Raw genomic sequence first — 22,638 nt, forward strand, 5'->3', positions numbered from 1 at the left:
AAATACTGAGTAGGATCACACCACTTAGTCAATAAACAGTGGTGGTTAACCACGCCCCCCCCTCCCATGATTTATGCCAAAAAGTATCCTTAAACAATTTCCACGAAAAACGTTTAGTGCTATTGTTTCTGCACACAAAGAGGATCTGTTAAGGCAATTTCAAATATTACCATAAATTAAACGACACAAAATATTTAATAAATACAATAACAAAAAAACTTTTTTATATGTTTTTTCTGCCTGCCAACTAAGTTTGACAAGTGGTCCAGTGTGAGGCATACGACAAACAATTCATCGTATACTCAAGAATGGAATTTTCTTTGAATGGCGGAAGGATTTCATTGCCTCCATGGCAGTAAGTTTTCGGTTCCTGTTGCACGGAGAGCTAGTTTCATTAAGCCAGTGCCTAAAATGGCAAAAGAAATCTAGGGCCTATCATCAAATAATATACTATATAAGATAGTATATACTTATCTTATAACTACAATCTTATATTATGTATATATATATATATACATATATACATATATACATATATATATATATATATATATATATATATATATATATATATATATATATATATATATATATATATATATATATATATATATATATATATATATATATATATATATATATATATATATATATATATATATATATATATATATATATATATATATATATATATATATATATATATATATATACAGTAATCCAATGCTGTCGTCTGGTGTAGTGGTCTGGGTCAACTGCTCCATTGTCACATAAGCCTACTATGGAATGTCAAGGCATCCATGGAACTATGCTTAGGACTTCAGCCTATAGAGAATTTTCTAAAAGAAGAAGTATAAAAAGTGGTGTCAGCCTGAGTTCAAAGTAAACGGACCTCTCATAAATTGGATATTTTATTAACATTTTCAAACCAGTAAGCTTTTTCATTGAATTATAATCCCAGTGAAGTTAGTTAGATTTTGCAATATTTCAAGGGATAATAGTTCCTGACCTATATATGAAACCTTTGCTAAATCTTTTAAACTAGTTTCTGGACATTTACATAAGTTTTTACGGCTTTTGATTTACGGACACGATTAATCGAAGCAATTTGGTTTCAAGTGGAATAAGGGATTACGATTTATGGACTATATTACTATAAGTGAAAATGATTGATCCTGGAATTTGGGCGAAAGATAAACTTTTTTTATAATCCAGTGTTGAACTTCATACAGAAAAATCTCGAACAAGGGATTACCCACGATTCGATTAAAGATCATGCTTTGGATTTTTTTTTCGGCTACTGATGTGTTAGATGCGAGAAAGCTTTTCCTCCAGAAAGAGTTTCCAAGGGACGTTCCACCCAGGCAAGTTGGTAATAACGCCCAACAAAATAGTATTGCCGATATTATTGCAGCGTTTGAAAGATACGACTCTGAAGATATAGATGTGCTGGACTTCGTGATAAGGAACGCGAGTGAAATCCCGATAATTCCCGCATTGGCATATTCCATGCTTAGTAGTAGTAAGGTAAACGCCTGTTTTAATGAATTACGCGCTTTGTCAGAAAAGCTTCAAACCCAACCGCCTCCCCCCCCCCCCGCCGCTCCCCCTTTAGTTGAAGATAAACCTACATATGCAGTAATTGTGAAAAATGTTCCTACCGATTTAAGTGATCTTGGTTTGCGAAAAGATAAATTGAATACGCTTGAAGGTCATGAAGGTATTTTAAGTCTAAAACCTGATAATCAGAATAAAAAGTGGATCGTAGTTACTCGAGATAGGCAGTCAGCCGTATCCCTTGCCACCTCAGTCTCTAAGAGCCTACCTAATGTTCAAACCAAGGTCCTTGATAAAAAAAAGCACTTGGTATTGTTCGGGGCATTCCTGAAAATGTATCAGAATCATCTCTAAAGGAAAGCATACCGGGATTAGTACGTGCTATAAAAATAGGACATTCAAAATGTTTTTGTTTGGAATTTCTGGATCAGTTAGCACTGAAAAATGCAATTAACCATGGTCTCCGACTTGGATATGAGCTTTTTCGTGTTGAAATCTACCAAGAATTACCGCGCCGTTGTTTCCGGTGTAAAGGGGTTGATCACACTATTGATAGATGCCCACGTTCTCCTGATTTACCAAAATGTTCCCGCTGTGCTGGGGCTCACGAAAACACCACGGACAACCCTTGCTCAGTTGCTCCTAAGTGCGCCAATTGCGGAGGAAATCATGTTTCTTATAGTTTAAAATGCTCGGTACTAAGAAATGCGCTTGCTAAGACAACATGATGACTTCTCCTACAGCCTTAAGTTTTGTTTCTCTGAACATTAATGGTACTAAAGATAAGGATCTGCAAATTGACGAGCTGCTAAATTTTGATGTTGTATTCCTACAGCAGCATCTACTTTCCAAAGTTAATACGAATAGTTTAAGGCGGTCTGCTACACATAATATATTTATTCGAGAAGCAAAAAAGACCCGCGGTCGCCCTTCCAGCGGCACCACTATCTTCTTTCGGTCGGGATATCAGCCTATGCACATTTATTCTGATGCTAATATTCTAGCAATCCAGTGTAATAACATGGCTTTTGTAAATGTGTATCTCCCATGCAACCATTGAAACACTCAGTCATTTACTGCTTTTGCTAAAGCTTGCAATAAACTGAAATCTCTTTTCATAAAATTTGCAGATAAAAATGTTGATTGGATCTTAGCCGGGGATATGAATACTGACATATTGACCTCATCTGATCGATCTGAACTCCTGCTAGATTCTCTGCCAAGCGTCTATCATGTCGCTGCTAAGAACCTGGCTTATACTTACATTCATAATCGAGGCTCCGTTAAATCCAACCTCGACCATATTATTGCGTGTAAGTCCGGTCTAATTAAATCCGAGGTGTTTGTTGATGAAGATAAAATCAATGATGACCATCTCCCTATTTCGTGCCTAGTTGAGCCTCCTGATGCTCAAGCCCACTTTAAGGGTCCCTATTCAAAATGGTATCAAAAGCCCAATTGGAATTGTGTAAACGTTGAGATGTATATTACTACTTTATGCACTCTACTCTCAACTATTAAAGTCCCCTTTCACTTGCTCCAGACTTTGATTAAGTGCCCTGATTCTAAGAAAGACCTAAATTCGTATTATTACCGTATAGTGGCATGTCTAAAGTCGGCCACAAAAGTTGCAGTTCCGATTGAGCACGTGCGTTCTGTGTCTCGCAAGCCCCTGTGGAATATACATCCGGAAGTGAAAAAAGTAAAGAACCGCGCAAAGTTTTGGTTGCGATTGTGGAACGCTTGCGATCGACCCTCTTCCGGTGCTGTGTTTACAGTCAAGCAAAAAACGAAGAAAGAATACAAATTTTGCTTACGTAATGCAAGGCTCAACGCGTGGGACGCTCCAAATAGTAAAATGACTTGGAATAGAGTTATCAATAGCAGTAAGTGTTCTCCCCCACCTCAGTCGGAATTAAACCTCATGAATTTTGTGCACCATTATATTGACATATTTTCCGTATTTAATCAGTGTGTTCAGAAACATTTTTCTAATCTACTTAGTTCGGTCCTGCCAGTGTCTGTTTGTCAATATAGAGTCCCTGCGATAAGTATGAGTGATTTACATTGGGTGCTGAAGAAAGTAAAAAAATCAGATTCCCCTGATTGTGATGGCCTATGCTTTAGGAATTTTGCTTATGATTGCCCATTATTGTTGAACCACCTGCAGTTATTATTCCAGATTTGTATAGCTCAATCTCTGGTTCCTGATAGTTTTCTTTCCGGTAGTGTCACGCCTATACTTAAACGCGGTAAAGATCCAGATTCATGCTCGAATTATAAACCGATTACTGTATCTTGCTTTATGAGTAAGATTTTTGAGTATGTCCTTTTGCCTGAAATAACTTCTAAGTGCGATTTTTCATCTTTTCAACTAGGATTTAGAAGAGGGGTTGGTTGCCCCCTGGCGCATCATGTGCTAAGCCGGTTGTTCAAGGAAGCTTTTGCCCAGAAGCGTTCATTGTATTGCTGCACAGTAGACATTTCCGGGGCTTTTGATAATATTGTTCACGCCCAGGCCTTGCAGTCCCTTGCTTGTTCTGGAGTCAATTATTCAGTTATTACTACATTGTGATATTGGCATGATAATTATAATGTGTGTAGTAAGTGGTTGTCAAATACTTCTAATTCGGTAGCTGTTGGGAAAGGCGTTAGACTGGGGGGAGTTTTATCTCCTTATATATTTAAATGTGTCCTCACTACTTGTTTAAAACATCTATCTCCTACTGTGTTTTTTCGTGATATTGGTTTAAGTTATATTGCATACGCCGACGATGTCCATTTAGTTTGTATTTCTCGTCGAGGGCTGGCTCAGAACTTCCGTAAGCTGTCTTCTCTACTTAGTGATATTGGCCTATCTGTTAATATGGGAAAGTGTGAGTTTATGTGTTTTAATAGTAGCATTTCTGTATCTCCATTAAACCTCGGTTCGATTTCATTACCTTGTTTGGATAAAGTCAAGTGGCTTGGTATATCGTTTTGCCCGTCCATTTCCGAAACTTGATCTGAGTTGGTTACTAATGCATTAAATAATATTTGCGGGTCATATGGTAAGATATGTCCAAATAGAGGACGTTATAATCGTGAGGGCCTAGCTCAGCTTTATAATAGATTTTGCTCTCCAGGAGTAAATTTTCTATCTGGATTCCACCACTTACTGAGGAAAAAAGATTTACGGAAACTTAGAAGTGGATACTTTAGATATTGTAAATATCTGATGTATTTACCCGGCCGTTTTAAAAATAGAAATATTGTATCCCGTTATGGTGTCATTGATGCTTGCGCGCCTCTGGCCAGTGTGTCTTATAATATGATTATGAATACTAGTAATGTTGTTTCTGTCACTGACCCCTTAGTTTGTTTTTTTCATCGTGATATCGGTTAATTTGTATTTTTTTTTTTTTTTTTTTTTGATTTCGTAATGATGTTGTTTTTTTTTCTTTTATATTTTCCATTACTCCGCAGTGTCATTTATAATGTTCATATGTGGGTCATAAATAAATTATTATTATTATTACAATTCACTACAACTTAAGTAAAGGGAGTCGCACAAGGCCAAGGATAATATTTTTCCGGTAATAAAATCAGCAAGTCAATTTCAGAATGTTATAAAAGCAAGGAATGAAATGGAGCCAGGAAATTGCACTGGTTCACCAAAATAACGCAACAACTTGTTGTACAAATGAATCTCAAGCCCTCGGAAAATCAGCGAGAGAAGTAGTAACGTGCCATAATGCTCCTAATCTAGATGAACAGATAATAAGTTATGACTTAAGTGAATTTGCATTGGTCTTCCCGGCTGACATGTTTGGAATAGAACAAGAAGCTAATATGTTGGAGTAATTAAAAAGTACAGGTGGGACCAGCCACACGACATTCTGGGATCACAAGTAACGCAGTGGCAGACGAAGAAGCTAAGGCTGGGGCATCAATGACTTGTTATGGAGCGGATACTTTCATTCTCATCCCTTAGAGTTGCTGGAAAGCAGCTATAAGGAGGACCCTTAAGAGTGCGGAATAAACTGTCACAGAATGGTGGCATGTAAAGAAAAAAGGAAACAATTTCAAAATTTAACTCCACACTGACGAAACATCTTCTTTGAATTGCAAGACATAAAATATCAACGGTTATTGAAACCATTACAGGAATTGAGATTTATTTTAGTCATATCACTCGAACCGGAAGAGCTGATTCCCAAATTAGCCGACAATATCAAATAATCGTAGAAACAATAAGGCATCTAAAAGAAGAATGTCTGGCTAGGATTAGATACCGACTGGAAACACTTCATAGCTTGGATGTTAAGCTGGAGAATATAGCTGTGGAGGGTAAGGTGCGACAACCAGTGGATATATGGTAAGGATGGGGAAATTGACCCTTAGTCCCCAAACCATTTTATTTTTGGTGTTGAAGCAACGTACCCTTGGGGCCTGAGATTCGACTTATTTTGGTGAATCCGCCAATGGCCATAACAGTGAAACTAATTCCTTATAATATGTAGCTAGGTTGTTTTGGAAATCCTAGTCTGTTTTATGGAAAAAATAACCATTTATACAGCTGTTGGTTATGCAATTGTCCAAACAAGCGGCGGCAGTGATTGCTTGGATCAAAAATCTACACAAAATTGCTAGGATCTACACAAAATTGAGACAAACACAGAAAAGATTACGCTTCTAAAATAGACGAGGGGGCATTCGTCTTTATTCAGATTACTAAGAAATTTGCAGCAGATATCTTTCCAATTGTATAAATTAAGGTGATTTTACAGTATATTTGGAAGACCTGGGTTTGAATATGGCTAGCCGATCAATTACGGGTTTTTTCGCTCTTCTGTAAAATTTATATGCAACGTGACACCTTACAGAAACACTGAAAAACATAGAAAAAAGGTATTAACATAGAGGCTGTTATGCTTAGAAATGTATTACTGTTACCCTTTTAAGTAGAAAGAAACGCAGCACACATTGAAAAGACCTTAATTTTCTTAAAAAAAGTATAACGATTGTTAGTATTAGCACGAAGTTTTGTACATTAAAAAGGCAACTTTTGCGCATCAAAGCATTTCAAAGTACCTGAAGTATTACAAATAAATTAAACGGTACAACGAGAAAGTTTCTTCCCACCCTCGGTACCGTTTGCTACGGCAGTGAATCGCTGTCCATTTAATTTTGTACGCCCTAGTACCTCGTGCTTTCTTTTTTCCTTCGTTTATACTCAGTCTGTGTTTTCCTTTTGTTGTAGACAGGTTACAAATAAATAAAGACCTAATTAAAAATGGGGAAAACCTTTCCTGCCTCAAATATAGGAAGTGGGAGTTTATAATTTTATCGTCGGTTGCTTATTTAATTAAGTCAGCTGTAATTGCGTTAACATTGAAATGGTTGCAATTTTTAATTGAATGATGATTTAGTCTCTTTTCGTAAGAGTCCAATTTATGTGACGCTGGTTATTCTCAATCTTGGTGTCAATTTTTCTATTATAATGTATTGCGTATATTACTAACAATTTAACTGTTTATTAATTATCCAGTCTTTTAAGCATACTGTTTTAAGTGATGATGTAAAAAAAATCCGTGACCGAATAATTTCCTTGTCTCTGACTTTTATGCATATCGGAGTAAATGAACCATTTAAGAGTGATTTAAGAGGTCTTGAACTTTCATCCGCTGGTTCAAGACCAGCAGATGAAAGTGTCAATTAATTGTTTTACCGTCTCTTGTCATATTTAGACTAGTTGATATGATTATCTACTATATATTTTGAATTCACTGATGATTATTTGTTTAATTTTTTACCAATTGCGGCTTGATGCAACGATGCCCATATTGCTTATGTTTGTTCAGTACTTGGGAGTTTAAAAAATAAAATATGTTACGTACCTTCAGTGCAGTGTATAATTGATTTTTTGTTTGTGTTTTTTCTTTTTTAGTGATACTCCGTCTTTTATACCTTTTTTTTACGGGTAATAAATAAATAATAATAATAATAAACGACATATTTGCTTGGCATCTCATAATATCGTTTTGTATAAGAGGTTTTTTGGCTTCAAAAATAGCTCTTTCAAGGGACATTGCTGCCTTAGATTACTTAAAACGCTCATAGAAAGTTTATTAATATTTGTTTATATAAAAAAAATGTCTTAATAATCAAAACACAATTAATTTGTTTGTTCAAGGGTTATTTAGCAGTGAACAATGAAAATCCAAAATAGTCCCTGAAAAAGAAAACAAACAAACATTGACCTCATACCAGGGGCAGATACAGGATTTTTTTTTAGGGGGGGGGGGGCAAAATAGGTTGATCCGAAAAAAAATTAGGGGGGGGGCCAAAATAAGTAGATCCAATAAACTTTCGTTAGGAGCAAGTTTAATTAACGGAAATTTGAGTTAATTAAGTAAATTACACTGTTTTAGACTACGCTAGGGGGGCGCCTCCCTCGACCCACCACTGCCTCATACCAAGACTTTGGAATCAAATTGCCAAGTGAAGCAAGGGTTTCAGGCGAAGGCCAGAGCAGCCAACCACTGATGGGAACAAGCAAGACAAGCGGTGAAAGGGAACGAAAAGCTTATAAAGCTTATAAAAGGGTTTTGTAAACAAAACATATAGTATCTATTGTATCTATTGTTCTTTTGTAAACAAAAGAACAGGCAAAATCGGCTCTTTGACTAGAATATCATAGGTACTAATCTTAACTAATGACACAACTGGGGGGCGGTTACGAAAACAAATTTCTCCCCAGATAAAAATCTTCACCTTGAATCAAGTTATATTTGCGTTAAATAGATGTTTGAGATACTTCAACCTTAAAATCTTGTACCGCACACATGCCCTTAGGCAAGAGCCCATTTCACCTACGACATAAATCCAAAATAATTCCGAAAATTAGCGAACAATATAAGCAACGTAAAAAATTATAGAAAAAAGACTATTAAGATGTCGAAAAGTCGAGGAGACGGGGCCAGCCAAAGCCCCCCTCCCGCTTTTGCTCTTCCAATGCGGGACAGATGTTACACACGGTGCCAGTGAAAAAATTGTCTTTTTATCTCCATATAGCATAAGCCCTTATGTATATGCTTGACTTGAAAAAAATATCCATAAAATATGCGAACTAAAACGCCAGAATTTAAGTGTTGCTGAGAGCCTCCAGGTGGTCACTGTGTTTCTAAGATCTGGTTTTTCAGAAAATTATCTATGACACCCACCCCCCCGCCCTCCTCCCAAAAAAATTTGTGGCACTAGATATAAAACAAATCGTTAAGAATATAAATACCATACCATTTGACCAAGAAGTTGTACTGTAGGGATCATGGTTCGAATGTTCTTTTGCTTAAGCTTGCCCAATAAAGGACCCCATAATTTATGGATTACTGGTAAAAGTGTATCTTCATCTTCTTCTAATACCGTTAATGAGGACCTAAAAAGTAAAAAAAAATAATAAAAAGAACTGAAACTATTTCACAAAAGCTATTCCAAACTGAAAAAACTACTTTTTATTATCTTATAAATAGTTTTGTAAAGCTTGTGCATAATTAGTGAATAAAACGCTGAGTTTGGCTCTCAAACTTTTTTTACAAGCTGAAAAAAAAGCTAGAAAAACATAATGAGTGCGTGAAGTCACAATAGCTTCTGTGATAGTCTGAAGCATACAATTCTTAGCACAAGTTTTGAAACGAATGATATGATTGGCGTATATTTAGATGAAATAAGATTTGTTTGACCATAGATCTCATCAAGCAGTAGACAGAAAAATATAAGCTCACATTTAAATAAAATAAATGTAAAGTTACATTGCAAAAAAACATAATTGAGCCAAAGGCAGCAAATAAAATAATACAAACGCAAATAAATTCATGAAAAACGAAAAAAGAAAAGGTTTAAGTAACTCTGTAATCTCAATACTTTTTTTTTCAAAGAAAAAACTTCTTTCATCAAAACCGTAATAGACAGAGCATAAATCCTATACTGCGACGGGAGTTAGGGATAGTGTCGAGAGGGCGTAGCAAGTTATATAGAGTTTTATATAGTTTATATGCAAACCAGAATGTGAGCCTCTATAGAGGTTAACATATATTTGAGTCTCAATACAATTCTATTTAAACTTGAATCGCCGATAATCTCATATCTCCGTGATTCAAGAGACAAAGTGAGTCAGTGTCTCATCCACCCCCAACCCCCCAACACCAAACTTTTGACAAGGTGTGCATGTTGTGCCTTAATCTGGAATTATATAAGGATTTAGAAACTAGATGAATGCAGCAAGAAATAGGTCTATGGCTCCTAAATTCCATCGTCAATGGTAAACCACTCTGCAGAAAGATAAGAAACTTTTGTCTCCGATCATTTCATATACGAGGACAGGAGAACGGTGATTTGCAGAGGCAGATACCCCTTTTGCAATCATAGTACTTACATTTTTCACTTACTTGAATCAGTGGGTTGGTCATCAACTTGGATAGTGAATCAAGAGATCACTAAGTCAGGAATTCAGTTAATTAGCTTCTTTTTCCATCAATTCATTCAGCTTGGTTTTCCATCACATCGTTAATATGTTGCAGGTGGTTCTTTTTTTTTAGCCATTTAACCCTGTATTTGTATTAAATCAGTCCGTAGCTTGGAAATCCCTGATTTTTGAACCGAGTATAGACTCTGCTCCTTGCCGCACAAAATCAGGATGTTACCTGCTTTTAGCACCACCTTTACCCGTAAAATAGTTCTAGATCACTTTGGAATACAATCAGGAATTTGATTCTTTTTCGCAGGGAGTCAGGACTTAGCTTCTGGTTGAGGTCAGGCTTTAAAATTTATGATCAAGGGTGCCTTTGCCAAGTTTCCGCAACCACCCTGTAAATACCAAGTCACCGGAGAAAGAAACAAATAATGCATGGATAAAAAAAGGCTCTTATCTTAGTACATTAAAACAAGAAGAAGAAACAAAACAGCTAAAACTTTAACGGTTAGTGTTCAGCCCTTAATTATTACAAATTTCCAAGAATTATATAGTAGATTCAGCAAAAGAGTATTTACAAATTTTTAGAGGCTTTTCCCAGGGATTCATACTCCATAAAAAAATGTCATTATTTGGCCAAAATATTCGGATTTTCGTGCATCCTAACATGTTTGTCTCATATTTTTTATTTTAAGCGATGGTCGGTGTTCCTTCCCTTTGGGAAGCCACATCATCTCCCCCTGTACGTGTCTACTCCACTCAAAAAATTCATTATTTTCCTGCTTCTTGTTTTCCTGAGGCCGAACTGTTTAACAGCAAAAAATAAACATTTGCTTAAAACGAACTCAACTCTATTAATTGCATTCAGTTACCCTAGATAGCACTGACAAGCACAGAATTTGCGTATGATAGCAATAAAACAGAAAGAAAAATCTTTATCTACTTGCTTAAATAGTGGCACTATTTTAAACTTCTTGAAAACATTAATATAACATCCTTCCTCAAAACATTAACTAATACATTAATGAGCTCAACAAACATAGACCCCAACATACAACGTCCCACACAACTTCCACTCTATACAACCTTCACTCTTACAAGCCCCATCCCAGAGCCCCCTTAGCTAAGAAACTCCTCACCCTACAATTACAACAAAATTATACTACAACTACTAATCAAAATTATGAACAATTTTGCGTTTGAATCAAAGTCAAAATTGTTGGTTTTTGAGATTTATGAAGCTAAAATTGAAATAGGAGTATCATACAACACGACAAGATATGAAACCCATACTTATTCACAAAAGGTTTCCAGTTTCAACTGCAGTTTGTGTTCAAGCTATGAGACGGAAATTGGAACAATGTTTTGATAAGGGAAGGGATGACCAAGTCTTATTGTCAAAGTTAAAACGGGTGACGAGTTCTTATATGAAACAGTAGTTTACAAATAATATAGATCGATGAGACTGAACCACTTAAAGCTAAATAAAAAACTACCGATTTGTGTATTTTTATACAATCTTCTAATTATTATTCTTAGCTTAACAAGATCTTTAGCTTGTTCACACTAAGTGACTTTACCGACACAAAACTTCAGAGACACCATAGACATAAAAAGAATATGTGTAAGGGGATTAGTATAAATGGACATTAAGGAGAATACAGATTAAATCTTACTTATAAGAATATAATTAAAAACAAGTCAGAACCTCAAATATTTCTAACAATGAATAAGCTAAGGAACTTTTGGACACCGAGCTTCAGAAGAGATTAAACTTACTAAACAAAGTTCAAAATGAAATAAGCCTTAGGAGCATTTATAGTGATTTCAGATTTCAAAGTTTGAGATGTCTGCTGAATTAGCAAAGAAAAAATTCATTCAGCTTTTCAAACATAGTGCTATTAGAAGATCTTTAGCCTATCTTTAGAAGAGTCTATAGTCTATAAAACACTTAAGACAAAATTAACATGAACAAATCAACGGAAAGAAGGACAAAAGAAAAATAATGCTAGTTTATCGTTTTAAATAGTAAAAAAAAACTAATGATAAACTAGAGTTTATCATATGCGTTTCTTTTGTTTTCTTTTTCTTCGTATAGCGTTTGTGTCTTTCTCATCTTTTATTTTTATTTTCAAGTATGTGTTAATTTCTTTAATCTCGTTTTATTTCTTGTTTTCCTTTTTTTTTCATTGACAAAGACTTATGTGTAAGAAGTCGAATAATTGGACGTTTATTAACATTTGTAAATAAAGTTTTTACTTTTTCAAAGTTTCACTGTCTTAGTTAAAAGTTTAACCGTTTTTATATTTGAATTTTATTTTAAGCATAAGAAATATTTGGCAAATAAAGGGCAAGATATCAATTTTAAAAATTCCACTTCCCCTAACAGTGTAGCGTTAACAAGAAGAACTAGAAAAAATCAAAACCATCTTAAACTGAGTTTAATTTTAATCTTATAAAATTCGAATTTGATATGAATTAAAAAAAATAAAATAACTAAAGAAAAGGAAAAACTGGAGGGAAATTCAGGATTATACCAATCAATATAGCTTAATCAGGGATTCCAATTCCAAGTGCTCAAATGACGAACTAAATCTCTTAACTGGAAATACATTTAAAGTAAAAGGGACACCATTTTACTCCATAGAATAAAAGACAATAACAATTCCATAACATACATTTTCACCCAAAATACTGGCGAGGTCATTAAAATGTAAAACTGGAGAGAAATTGAGTGTCATTCTATTCAGCATAGTTTAAGGTTCGTATCATATACGAAAACATCACAAGCATCATTCATATTATATTAACGAAAAAACATCATAACGAGTTTCACACATTTGTACAATATATAAAATTTGTTATATACATTAAACTAAATTTTCGACTATATTCTGTTCTTATGGATTTCCTTCAAATTACATTTAAATTTAAAAAAAATTAACCCAAAAAGCACACAAATCAAAAAAGGCCACCACTCCCTTCTATATCCTGCATTTTTCACTAAAGTCCAGCTTCGGCTTAGCCAAAACAGCTAATTGAACATATTTAGAGGTGGAATGTTTTTCTTAAGTGAACGTGACCCTCATTAACACGGCCTTTGAGATTACTTAAACAAAATAAGAAAAAGATTATTCATTATATAAACAAAACAGCCCTGTTTCAGTAGTTTCTTATTACTTCTTGCAAGGGGAGAGAAGGCCATCCAACTGCCCCCAATGCCCCCCCCCCCAAAAAAAAAACACACGTAGACATAAGGAAAAAAATCCTACCTTATTGCATTTAAAGACATGCAAACAAGTTCAGCATCAGGATTATTGATATAATTCCCTGATACCCTTACAATTTCAGCAGCTATTTCTACATTCTCAGGTACTAGCTTCTTTTCTTCCTGAAAGTCAATAAATTCCAAGAATTATTTTATAATTTCAAACTACGCTTTAATAATTGCAGAGATTTTAGTTATGTTTGAAAGCTGTCGAAATAAGGCATACATTCAGTTTCATAGGATTGAATGTTCTTGTCTGTCAATACAAATCTTAAAAAACTGATTACATACGGGTTTATCCTAGGACAAAACTAAAAAAAGAGTATATTGTTCTTTGGTCAATATATTGTTCTTCTCGTGAGCGTTAAAGGTAAGTCTGCTTTTTTGTCTAAGTGTGTTAACACAAGTTAATGATGTTCACTCCCGTGGTAAATTGTCAATGAACAAAATTTATGTCAATAATGTTGTTACGTCTGGGCCGGGGTTTTCTCTTCCTTTTGGAGGGGCTAAGTTATGGAAGTCGTTAAATGAGGATAAGAAGTAGGGATTCAGGTGAATTTAAAAGGCTGTCGAAAAATGGATTATCAAACAGTTCGTGGTAACAAACTGTAAGCAAGGAACGGCCCGGCTCAATAGTAACCGAAACACTAAAAAACGGAATTTTGATACCAATAGAAACATCAAAAGAATCAGATTTTTATGCAGATTTCAAATATACAAGTTTTATCAAGTTTAGTTTCACCCATCAAAAGTTACGTGCCTAAGAAAATTTGCCTTATTTTCGAAAAAAGGGGGAAACACCCCCTAAAAGTCACAGAATCTTAATGAAAATCATAACTTCAGATTCCGCGTATCAGAGATCCCTATTATAGAGGTTTCAAGCCCCTATCTGCAAAAATGTGGAATTTTGTATTATTGGCCGGAAGAAAGATCACGGATGCGTGTTTATTTGTTTTTTCGTTTGTTTGTTTTTTCCAGGGGTGACCGTATCGACCCAGTAGTCCAAAGACATCGGGAGAGGACTCATTTGAACGGAAATTAAAAGTTCTAGTCTCTTTTTAAGTGACCAAAATAACGGAGGGCAACTAGGCCCCCTCCCATGCTCATTTTTTCCCCAAAGTCACCCAATCAAAATTTTGAAACAGCCATTTTGTTCAGCATGGTGGAAAAATGTAATAACTATGTCTTTGAAGATGACTTAATCCCCAACAGTCCCAGGGGGAAGGGCTGTAAGTCATGAACTTTGCCCGATGTTTACATATACTATTGGTTATTGGGAAGTATACAAACGCTTTCAAAAGAGATTTTCTCTGGTATGGGGGGAGGTGGGTCGGGGGTTACGTGAGAGGATCTTTCCGTGGAGGAAGTTTTCATGGGGGAATGGACATTGCTATGAAGGGGGCGCCAGATTTCCCAGCATTATTTAAAACACCGATCAGAAATTAAGTAAAAAAAAAAACAAGTTTTCAACTGAAAAACTTTTCAACTGGAAACTTTTCAACATCAAAACTTAAAACGAACAGAAACTATTACGTATATGATTGGGTTCGCCCCCTAGTCAATACCTCTCTCTTTACGCTAAAGTTTTTTTTAGTACTTTCATAAGAGCTATTTATTCAGATAACGGCCTTTGTGATTAAGCGGTCATTCTTAAATAATTGAAAAAAAAAATATTCAAACTTTAGAGTAAAGAGGGAAGTATTGACCAGGTGGCGAACCCTAATATACATAATAAAAATATACGAATATAGAAGTTCGTTACGGAAGTTAAATCGTAAGTTACGTATATTCATTACTAAGAAAAAGTTCGTAAATAAAATTCAACAACTTTCGAGAAAGCCATTTAGCCGAAAAAAGTAAAATTAATATGCAAATTTCATTTTAATTATTCGTGTATGGCGAGCCAAAATCAAAATCTGCATTAATTCAAAAACATCCAGAAAATAAATTAAAAAAAATGTTTTTCTAACTGAAAGTAAGGAGCGACATTAAAACTTAAAACGACCTGAAATTATTCCGTAGATGAAAGGGGCCGTACCATCCTCAATGCCTCGCTCTTTGCGCTAAAGTTTGACTCTTTCTCACAAGTCACGACTCTATTTTTTAAAACAATAAAAAACTTTAGCGTAGAGTGAGGCATAAGGAGGGGACAGCCCTTTTCATATACGGGATAATTTCTGTTCGTTTTAAGTTTTAATGTCGCTCCTTACTTTCAGTTAAAAAAACTTGTCTTTTTTTTAATTTTCTAAATATAGTTTTAATGATTAATTTAAAAGGATACAGAATTGAAAGAATAAAATCGTATTAAATCATTAAAATCAGCATTTACTTGGATTAATGTGTGTTAAGGAAGGATTTGAGTGATGAGTGTTAAGTTAGTGGTAGCAGGATACATTATGTTGTACTTATGTTTTTGGTTTTTAAAACCCTTTCTGAAGTTGATGTTAATTATAATTTTTTTCTCTTTCTCTGGATTTGTTTGATTATCCCTCCTCCATATCATGCTGTAGCATTTGGAGGGGATGTGTTTATGTTAAGTTTTTTTTAGAATCCTTAAGAATATCCTGACCCATAAACACATTCAAGCTTTTCGTGAGCTTATATGGGTATTCTAAAGTAACTTTTTTCTTTATTTTCAAATGATTTTAACCCACAGCTTTTCTTACTAGTACTAAACTGATGACATGATATTTTGATCGTACCTTTGGAGCAATTAATATTTCGATTGAATAGACATTTAGGAATTTATTTGTTGCACCCCAAGTCATCTGTGTTTCTTTTTTGTGTCTAGGTTCACGGAACCAGGTAGCCCTACTCAGCAGCTCCTGATATACCTCTGTTCTTTTACCTTGTTTCACTTCAAGACAACGTCTGTTCTACATTCTTTTGAAGCAGCCAACAGACGGATGTGCAAGAGGAATTCACAGCAAGATGATTCCCAAAATAAATGCAGCACCAAATGAAGCTGTTTTTCAAACACTCAGCTCTTGAACTCACCCAAAGATAATTGGAAAAAAAATTTTTGCCTTCGTGACTTTCTTTCTGGAGAGGGCTAGGCAAAAGCAGACAAATTTTCGTTCTTGCAGCGAAGAATCCCTAGAAAAACTACCAAAGCTTTTGCTTAGAGGCTGGAGCTAATCACGGGTAACGGCAGAACTCACCCTCTTTTGGATTTTTGGAAATGGCACCAATACTTGTTTTTGATGCAGCGTGAATCCCAATTTGGCTATAAGTCTGAAGCAGAACTTCGTCAAGTTGGATCCTTAGGTAGAGTAGAAGAAGGACTGTGAAGAAAAAACTTATTCCTAGCTTTATTTGTACAGAAGGTTCACAGCCAATCGAGGCGGGTGTTTTAAGCAGGATCTGAGGAAAAATGAATTTCTAAAAGACACAGCTCGTTGACTACCGTTATAGCTCCACTCGTCAAGATGTGGTTGAGGTGTGCATCTTGATCAGCTTGAAATGAGCTGTTCCTTTTTTTTTTTTTTTTGACAGAGTGAAGAAGGTGATCCATACATCAAACCCATTTTCTATTCCGAAAGATCCATCCGTAAAGACAAGGACACTTTAATTGGGTCTACCTTTTTTGGGGCGACTGATTGTGCTGCGATGTCGTCGGCAACGTGATTCAGAGGATGTCAGTGATTGTATCTAAGTACACAAGGAAAAAAATACGGCCTAAGATACTGACCTGGGTTACGGTGCCTTTAATGAATATTGGCCGAAAACCGCAAAGCCGTCAAAGTCAATCCACACTGAATAATAAAAAAAAGCTCTCAATCCCTTTTAACAGACGTCTATTGACATTATTTACGTCGAGTTAGTCAATGGTCGAACATGCCAAACCTGGTCAAAAATATTGGTGATGCAAATGACAACAACCTGATGTCGTTTGTCGTTGCCAATAGTTTGATCGTCCCTAACACTTGAAAATCATATTTTGGTCAGGTTCTTACGTATTAAATTTAATTAAGGATCATAGTCATCATCACGATATTGCAGACAAATATCCTGCAGAAACTAAAACGTGCAAGGGTAACAAAATATCTTAGAACATCGTAGACACCAAGTAACGCTACTAAAACACGCTGTCAATGCGTCTTGCTTTTGTGAGTAAATTATACCTTAATTTAGAGCTTAAAGACCTATTCACAATATTTTTCAGGTTTTTCACGGAATTTACTGATCCATAGAAAATTCTACAAACAACTTTAATTGATTAAAATGAGCGCTAGCTAAATCCCAGTGTCAGTGTAATCTCATTGTGAATAAGAGGGAGTGGAACGACAGAATACCATAACCCCAATCATGTTCTGTCCATAGGAAACCTACATCATCACAGGCTTTTCAACGTAGTTTTACCTATGGTTAGAGTCTAATAATTTAAGGTCTTTCATTGCGATAGACCTTATTATACTTTGAACGGTTGAATTAGTTCAGATGAAATTCTGAATAATAATGCAAATAAGGACAAAAAACAATTACAAAACAAGTTTGAACAGTTTTGTTTTAGTTTTTTATTAAAATATCTTATTGTAGCTTTAAATACGAGTGAACCTATTTTTTTTCAGAAGCTGAAATTATTTAAGAAATACGGACTAATCAGTAGTTCTGACCCCGATAGGTTTTGGTCATCAGTCCGGCAAACTATTCCTATGACTAGTTTATGAGGGAATATTTTGTTGATGCATATATAAATATATATTGATGCCTATATAAACATCGCTGAAGCCAAAATATATTTATTTAAGTAAGCATTTAACTTTGAGAAGAAAAACCTCAAGTATAGAAAATCACCCAGAAAAAACATTAAAGTAGACTTTAAAATTATTCTGTTTGGTTTACAAAGATAGTATTTAAAACACGAAAACTCTTTGATATTTTACTATCTCACTGACTAATTTAATTACAAACTGCTATATTTATTTACAAACTGTTTTAACACCACCCACGACAAACGCAAAGGGAAGAAAACAAACCATCTGATAAAAGACGGCTGCAATTCATTGACCAACATATCACCTATTAAAAAAAAGAAAAAAAAAGAAAAAACCACTCTCTTATCATACCTTTTTTTTAAAAAAAAAATCTAAATAACTATATTTCTTCATTCAAAAATAATTCCTTTAATCTAAACCCTCTTAAACGTTTGAAACAAGATACTTGTATCATTAAGTCCTTCAATAGAATTTCCCTACAATCGAAGGCTTTATTCTGTAAAATTTGAACTCTTCTATAATTTTCATAAATTTATGCGACCGAAAAACGCAATAAAAAGAAATGCAAGGACCTACTATTACATGGAATAGTGTTAGAAGGGCCGATAAAGGTAAAACACACTTCGAGCTCTGTATAACCTCAGACCCCTTGGAACTTTGGCTGCAACTAGATCACTTTGATGTCTTCAAAGAATTTACATCAAGGAGAAAACCTAGGTAACGCGCCTCATTCACCTGCGACAAAGCTTTACCATTTAAAACTCCTTTTTACCAACATGTACCAGACTTCCAACTCTACATACATGCAATAAAATCTATTCACGTTAACTGACAAAAGACTTAAACTCGCAAACACATGAAATGACTTTAAAACCCCGTTGAGTTTTAGCAGCAAATCCTTCAATTTAAGATCAAACACAACTACATAATGTATTTATGTTTTTGTAAACAGTCGTAGGTTTAATTAAAGAAACTAGAGGGCGTTATCGAGTCTTATTGATTCAAATAGCCTTTACTCCCTCCTTTCAGTCACTCCAGCTTCAATTGGAATCAATTAAAGCGGCTGCAAATGATTGTGAAGTATATGGGTATTTGAAAATTTCTTTTGGGAAGTCAGCACTTTTGGCTACGGTACTGTGTATAGCACAGGGAGTGGCACGCAGGGTCCCCACCATTTCTTTGTCTCTAATTTTAGTATTTTTTTGTCAAAGTGATATTCTTGCTGCCAATTTTTGGCGAAAAAAAACAAAAGAACAAAATAACAGCATTTTCTGCCATTCAGAATCATCTTTCAGCGCTAATATGTATAATAATAAATTGGGTTTTAATAGAAGATAAAAAGATTAGCCTGTCAACAGCGGTCAACCGAGGCGTTTTCAATCCTTTCATTTTATTTCCTTATCAAAATAGCCGTTTGTCTATAGCCTAATCGCAGCTAAATTTTATAATCCATTTTATAATTTTACAAATTTGAAGGATCCAAACACATGATAGAGGATATTGATGCCAGAGCAAAGCTTTAAAATTGGCAGTCGATTAGGAAAACTATCCAACAAATATATAAATTATTTTCTGGGAAAAATAGACAGCGCTCAAGCCATTTCCTTTTAAAAACTAGTTAAACCAAGGGGGAAATTTTATGTTCATTTATATAAAAATACTTAAAATATATATTGAATTGTCATGGCAAAGTCGTTGTATATACTGAAATATCTTAATGCAACAACACTGGCAAAAAAGCTCTATAGACCACCAAAAGATCACCACGGCGCCACAAGTTTTCTCTTAGCATTGATACGAGACACTTGACGCATCCTTATAACATACTAAATAGAAAACTGTTCTTCATTTTCTAACTCAAAACGAGAAAGTGTACTTTACTAAGCAATATATGTTTATATTTTGAACAGTAAACATTAAAAATTCAAATATGAAACAAATATCCAGTATCCAGAAAACTTTTTTTGAAAAAATCCGTTTCTGAAGATCAGTCATGTTTTACTTTTTCATCACTATTTTTTCCCTTTTCCCTTTAAACTCCATATTTGATAGGCAGTTTATTGAAAAAGATATATATTTTCAATAGTGAACAAAACAGTCTAGATATTAATCAAGTTTCCCAGAAAAAAAAAGCACGCACACACAATTTGAGACAATCAATTGACTTGTCCTGCTTTAAAAGGACATAAGTTCGTCACAAGTTTTTTTTTTTTTTTTTTTTTTTTTGCATTTCTATCACTTTAGTTCTACTATTTCAGTTACAATTATAAAAAATTGATAGCGAATTAAAACGTCAGTTGGCAATTTTAGAAGCAATCTGCTCAATTTTCACGTAAAGCGCAAATTAAACTTTAGCCTTTACTCTACTGTATGGTGATTTCTGTTCATTAAAGTCGACTATTTTCATTTTCTGTTTATCTGAGGTTTCATTTGTTCAACCCCAATAATATTTATTTGGTTTTAATTAGACTTGTTATATGACTAGTTGAGTTTTTTTGCTGAGAACTTTTAAGTAAACCTCTCACGAAATAAAGGTTTTTTAGACTCTTCTAGAAATTAATTCTAAAACAATAAACTTATGAATCACTTCTTTTAAAAAATTTACATAAAAAGTAATCACTTTTTTTGCAAAAATCTGTAAATACAAAAATTATATCATCGATGAAAAAACAGAGGCAGAAAACAAACAACTGTTCAGAAAACAGAATTGTAGGTTAAGATGCTTGCGTTGAAATTTCTTGGATTTAAAACTATTAGACCAGGGACAATATGATTACTTTAGCGGAAATCATACACGATTTATTGATTATGTACTAAGCATGCTTTGATTTGACTCTTAAATTAGCATATTAGCCTCAGACTTATAACCAACAACCTCAGAAATCATATAACAGCAGCATTGGTGAAAATCAAACATTATTTGTGAACCATGTACTTAATATGTTTTGGTTTTGAATCGTATACAATAACAATAAGCACAAATTTGTGATCAACAGCCTTATAGATCTTTAAATACCAACATCGGTGCAAAGCAGTCACTATTTGAGAAATATGCACTTTAAGTCGTTTGTTATTGGACATCTATATTGCAGTTTTAAGCTCATATTTGCAATCAACAACCTCAAAAATCCTTAAATACAAGCTACGTGGAAGGTGAGTCACTATTTATGAAACAAATACTTAATACATATTTGAATTAGTCACTATTTATGAAACAAATACTTAATACATACTTGAATTTTAACTATATGTTGCAAAAGTAGCCAAGATTTGTAATCGACAATACGCATTAATGACCGAAAAAGGTTCCAGAGATGGTGCGTAATGTTATTCAAAGGGGTCAGAGATGGGGCGTGTGTACCCCTTACTACAGGTATTGGAAACGAGAGAAAAACTATTGACCAAATGGGTTGGAAACAAGAACGCATGTATCTCTTACCAAAAGGGGGCCGGAGAAGTAGCTAACGCAATACTGACCAGAGGGGATTGAAGACAAAGCTTCTGATACGCTGCATATTTACTCTTGAACAAAAGGGTTGGAGCTTATATACTGTTGATACAAGAGGGTTGGAGAGGGAGCGTGCATAGCTTGGACCAAGGGGGTTTAGGTTGAGCTGCTGACCGAAAGGAACCGGAGTTCAATAGTAACCAAACTCTAAAAAACGGAATTTCGATATCAATAGATACATCCAAAGAATCGAATTTTAATGCTCATTTCAAATATATAAGTTTCACCAAGTTCAGTCTTACCATCAAAAGTTACGAGCCTGAGAAAATTTACCTCATTTTCGAAAAAAGGGGGATAAACCCCCTAAAAGTCAGAGAATCTTAATGAAAATCACACCATCAGATTCAGTGTATTACAGAATCCTACTGTAAAGGTTTCAAGCGTCTATCTGTAAAAATGTAGAATTTTGTATTTTTTGCCAGAAGAAAGATCACGGATGCGTATTTATTTTTTATTTGTTTTTTCCCATGGGTGATTGTATCGACAAGGTGGTCTTAGAATAGCGTGAGAACGCTCATTCGAACGGAAATTAAAAGTTTTAGTGCCCTTTTTAAGTTACCAAAAAATTGGAGGGCAACTAGGCCCCCTCCCATACTCATTTTTTCCCCAAAGTCACCCGATAAAAATTTTGAGATAGCCATTTTGTTCATCATAGTTGAAAAATATAACAACTATGTCTTTGAGGATGACTTAATATCCCACAGTCCCCAGGGGAAGGGCTGCAAGTTATGAACTTTGTCTATTGTTTATATATAGTATTGGTTATTGGGGAGTACACATACATTTTCAGGGGGGATTTTTCTGGTGGTGGTGGGGGGGGGGGTCGGGGGTTAAGTGGGAAGATCTTTCCAGTTTTTTTTTTTGGGGGGGGGGAATTTTCCATGAAGGTGGCGCCGGGTTTCCCAGCGTTATTTAAAAAAATGATCAGAAATTAAATTAGAAAAAACTAGTTTTTTCAACTGAAAGTAAGGAGCGACATTAAAACTTAAAACGAACAGAAATTATTACGTATATGAGGGGATTCGCCCCATCATCAATACCTCACTCTTTACGCTAAATTTTTTTTTAGTACTTCCAAAAGAGCTATTTATTCTAATTAAACGGCCTTTGTGATTCAGGGGTCATTCTTAAAGAATTG

The 22,638-nt window shown here is 34.7% G+C and overlaps 1 protein-coding gene across 3 annotated transcripts in view; it reads right to left on the reverse strand.

Moving 5' to 3' along the window:
* The window catches only part of Tti1 (Telo2 interacting protein 1), a 142,456-nt gene that overhangs the window by 13,052 nt on the left and 106,766 nt on the right, over positions 1–22,638 (reverse strand). For all 3 annotated transcript variants that reach the window (XM_089101993.1, XM_089101991.1, XM_089101992.1), the window contains 2 exons: positions 13,279–13,397; positions 8,836–8,974 (listed from right to left, as the gene is read on the reverse strand). In XM_089101993.1, coding sequence (XP_088958119.1) covers positions 8,836–8,974; positions 13,279–13,397 — 258 coding nt within the window. The remainder of the gene's footprint in view (positions 1–8,835; positions 8,975–13,278; positions 13,398–22,638) is intronic.

Source organism: Artemia sp. Qi Xiang Cuo, chromosome 16 (genome assembly GCF_049724085.1).
Source record: "Artemia sp. Qi Xiang Cuo chromosome 16, ASM4972408v1, whole genome shotgun sequence".
Classification (NCBI taxonomy): domain Eukaryota; kingdom Metazoa; phylum Arthropoda; class Branchiopoda; order Anostraca; family Artemiidae; genus Artemia; species Artemia sp. Qi Xiang Cuo.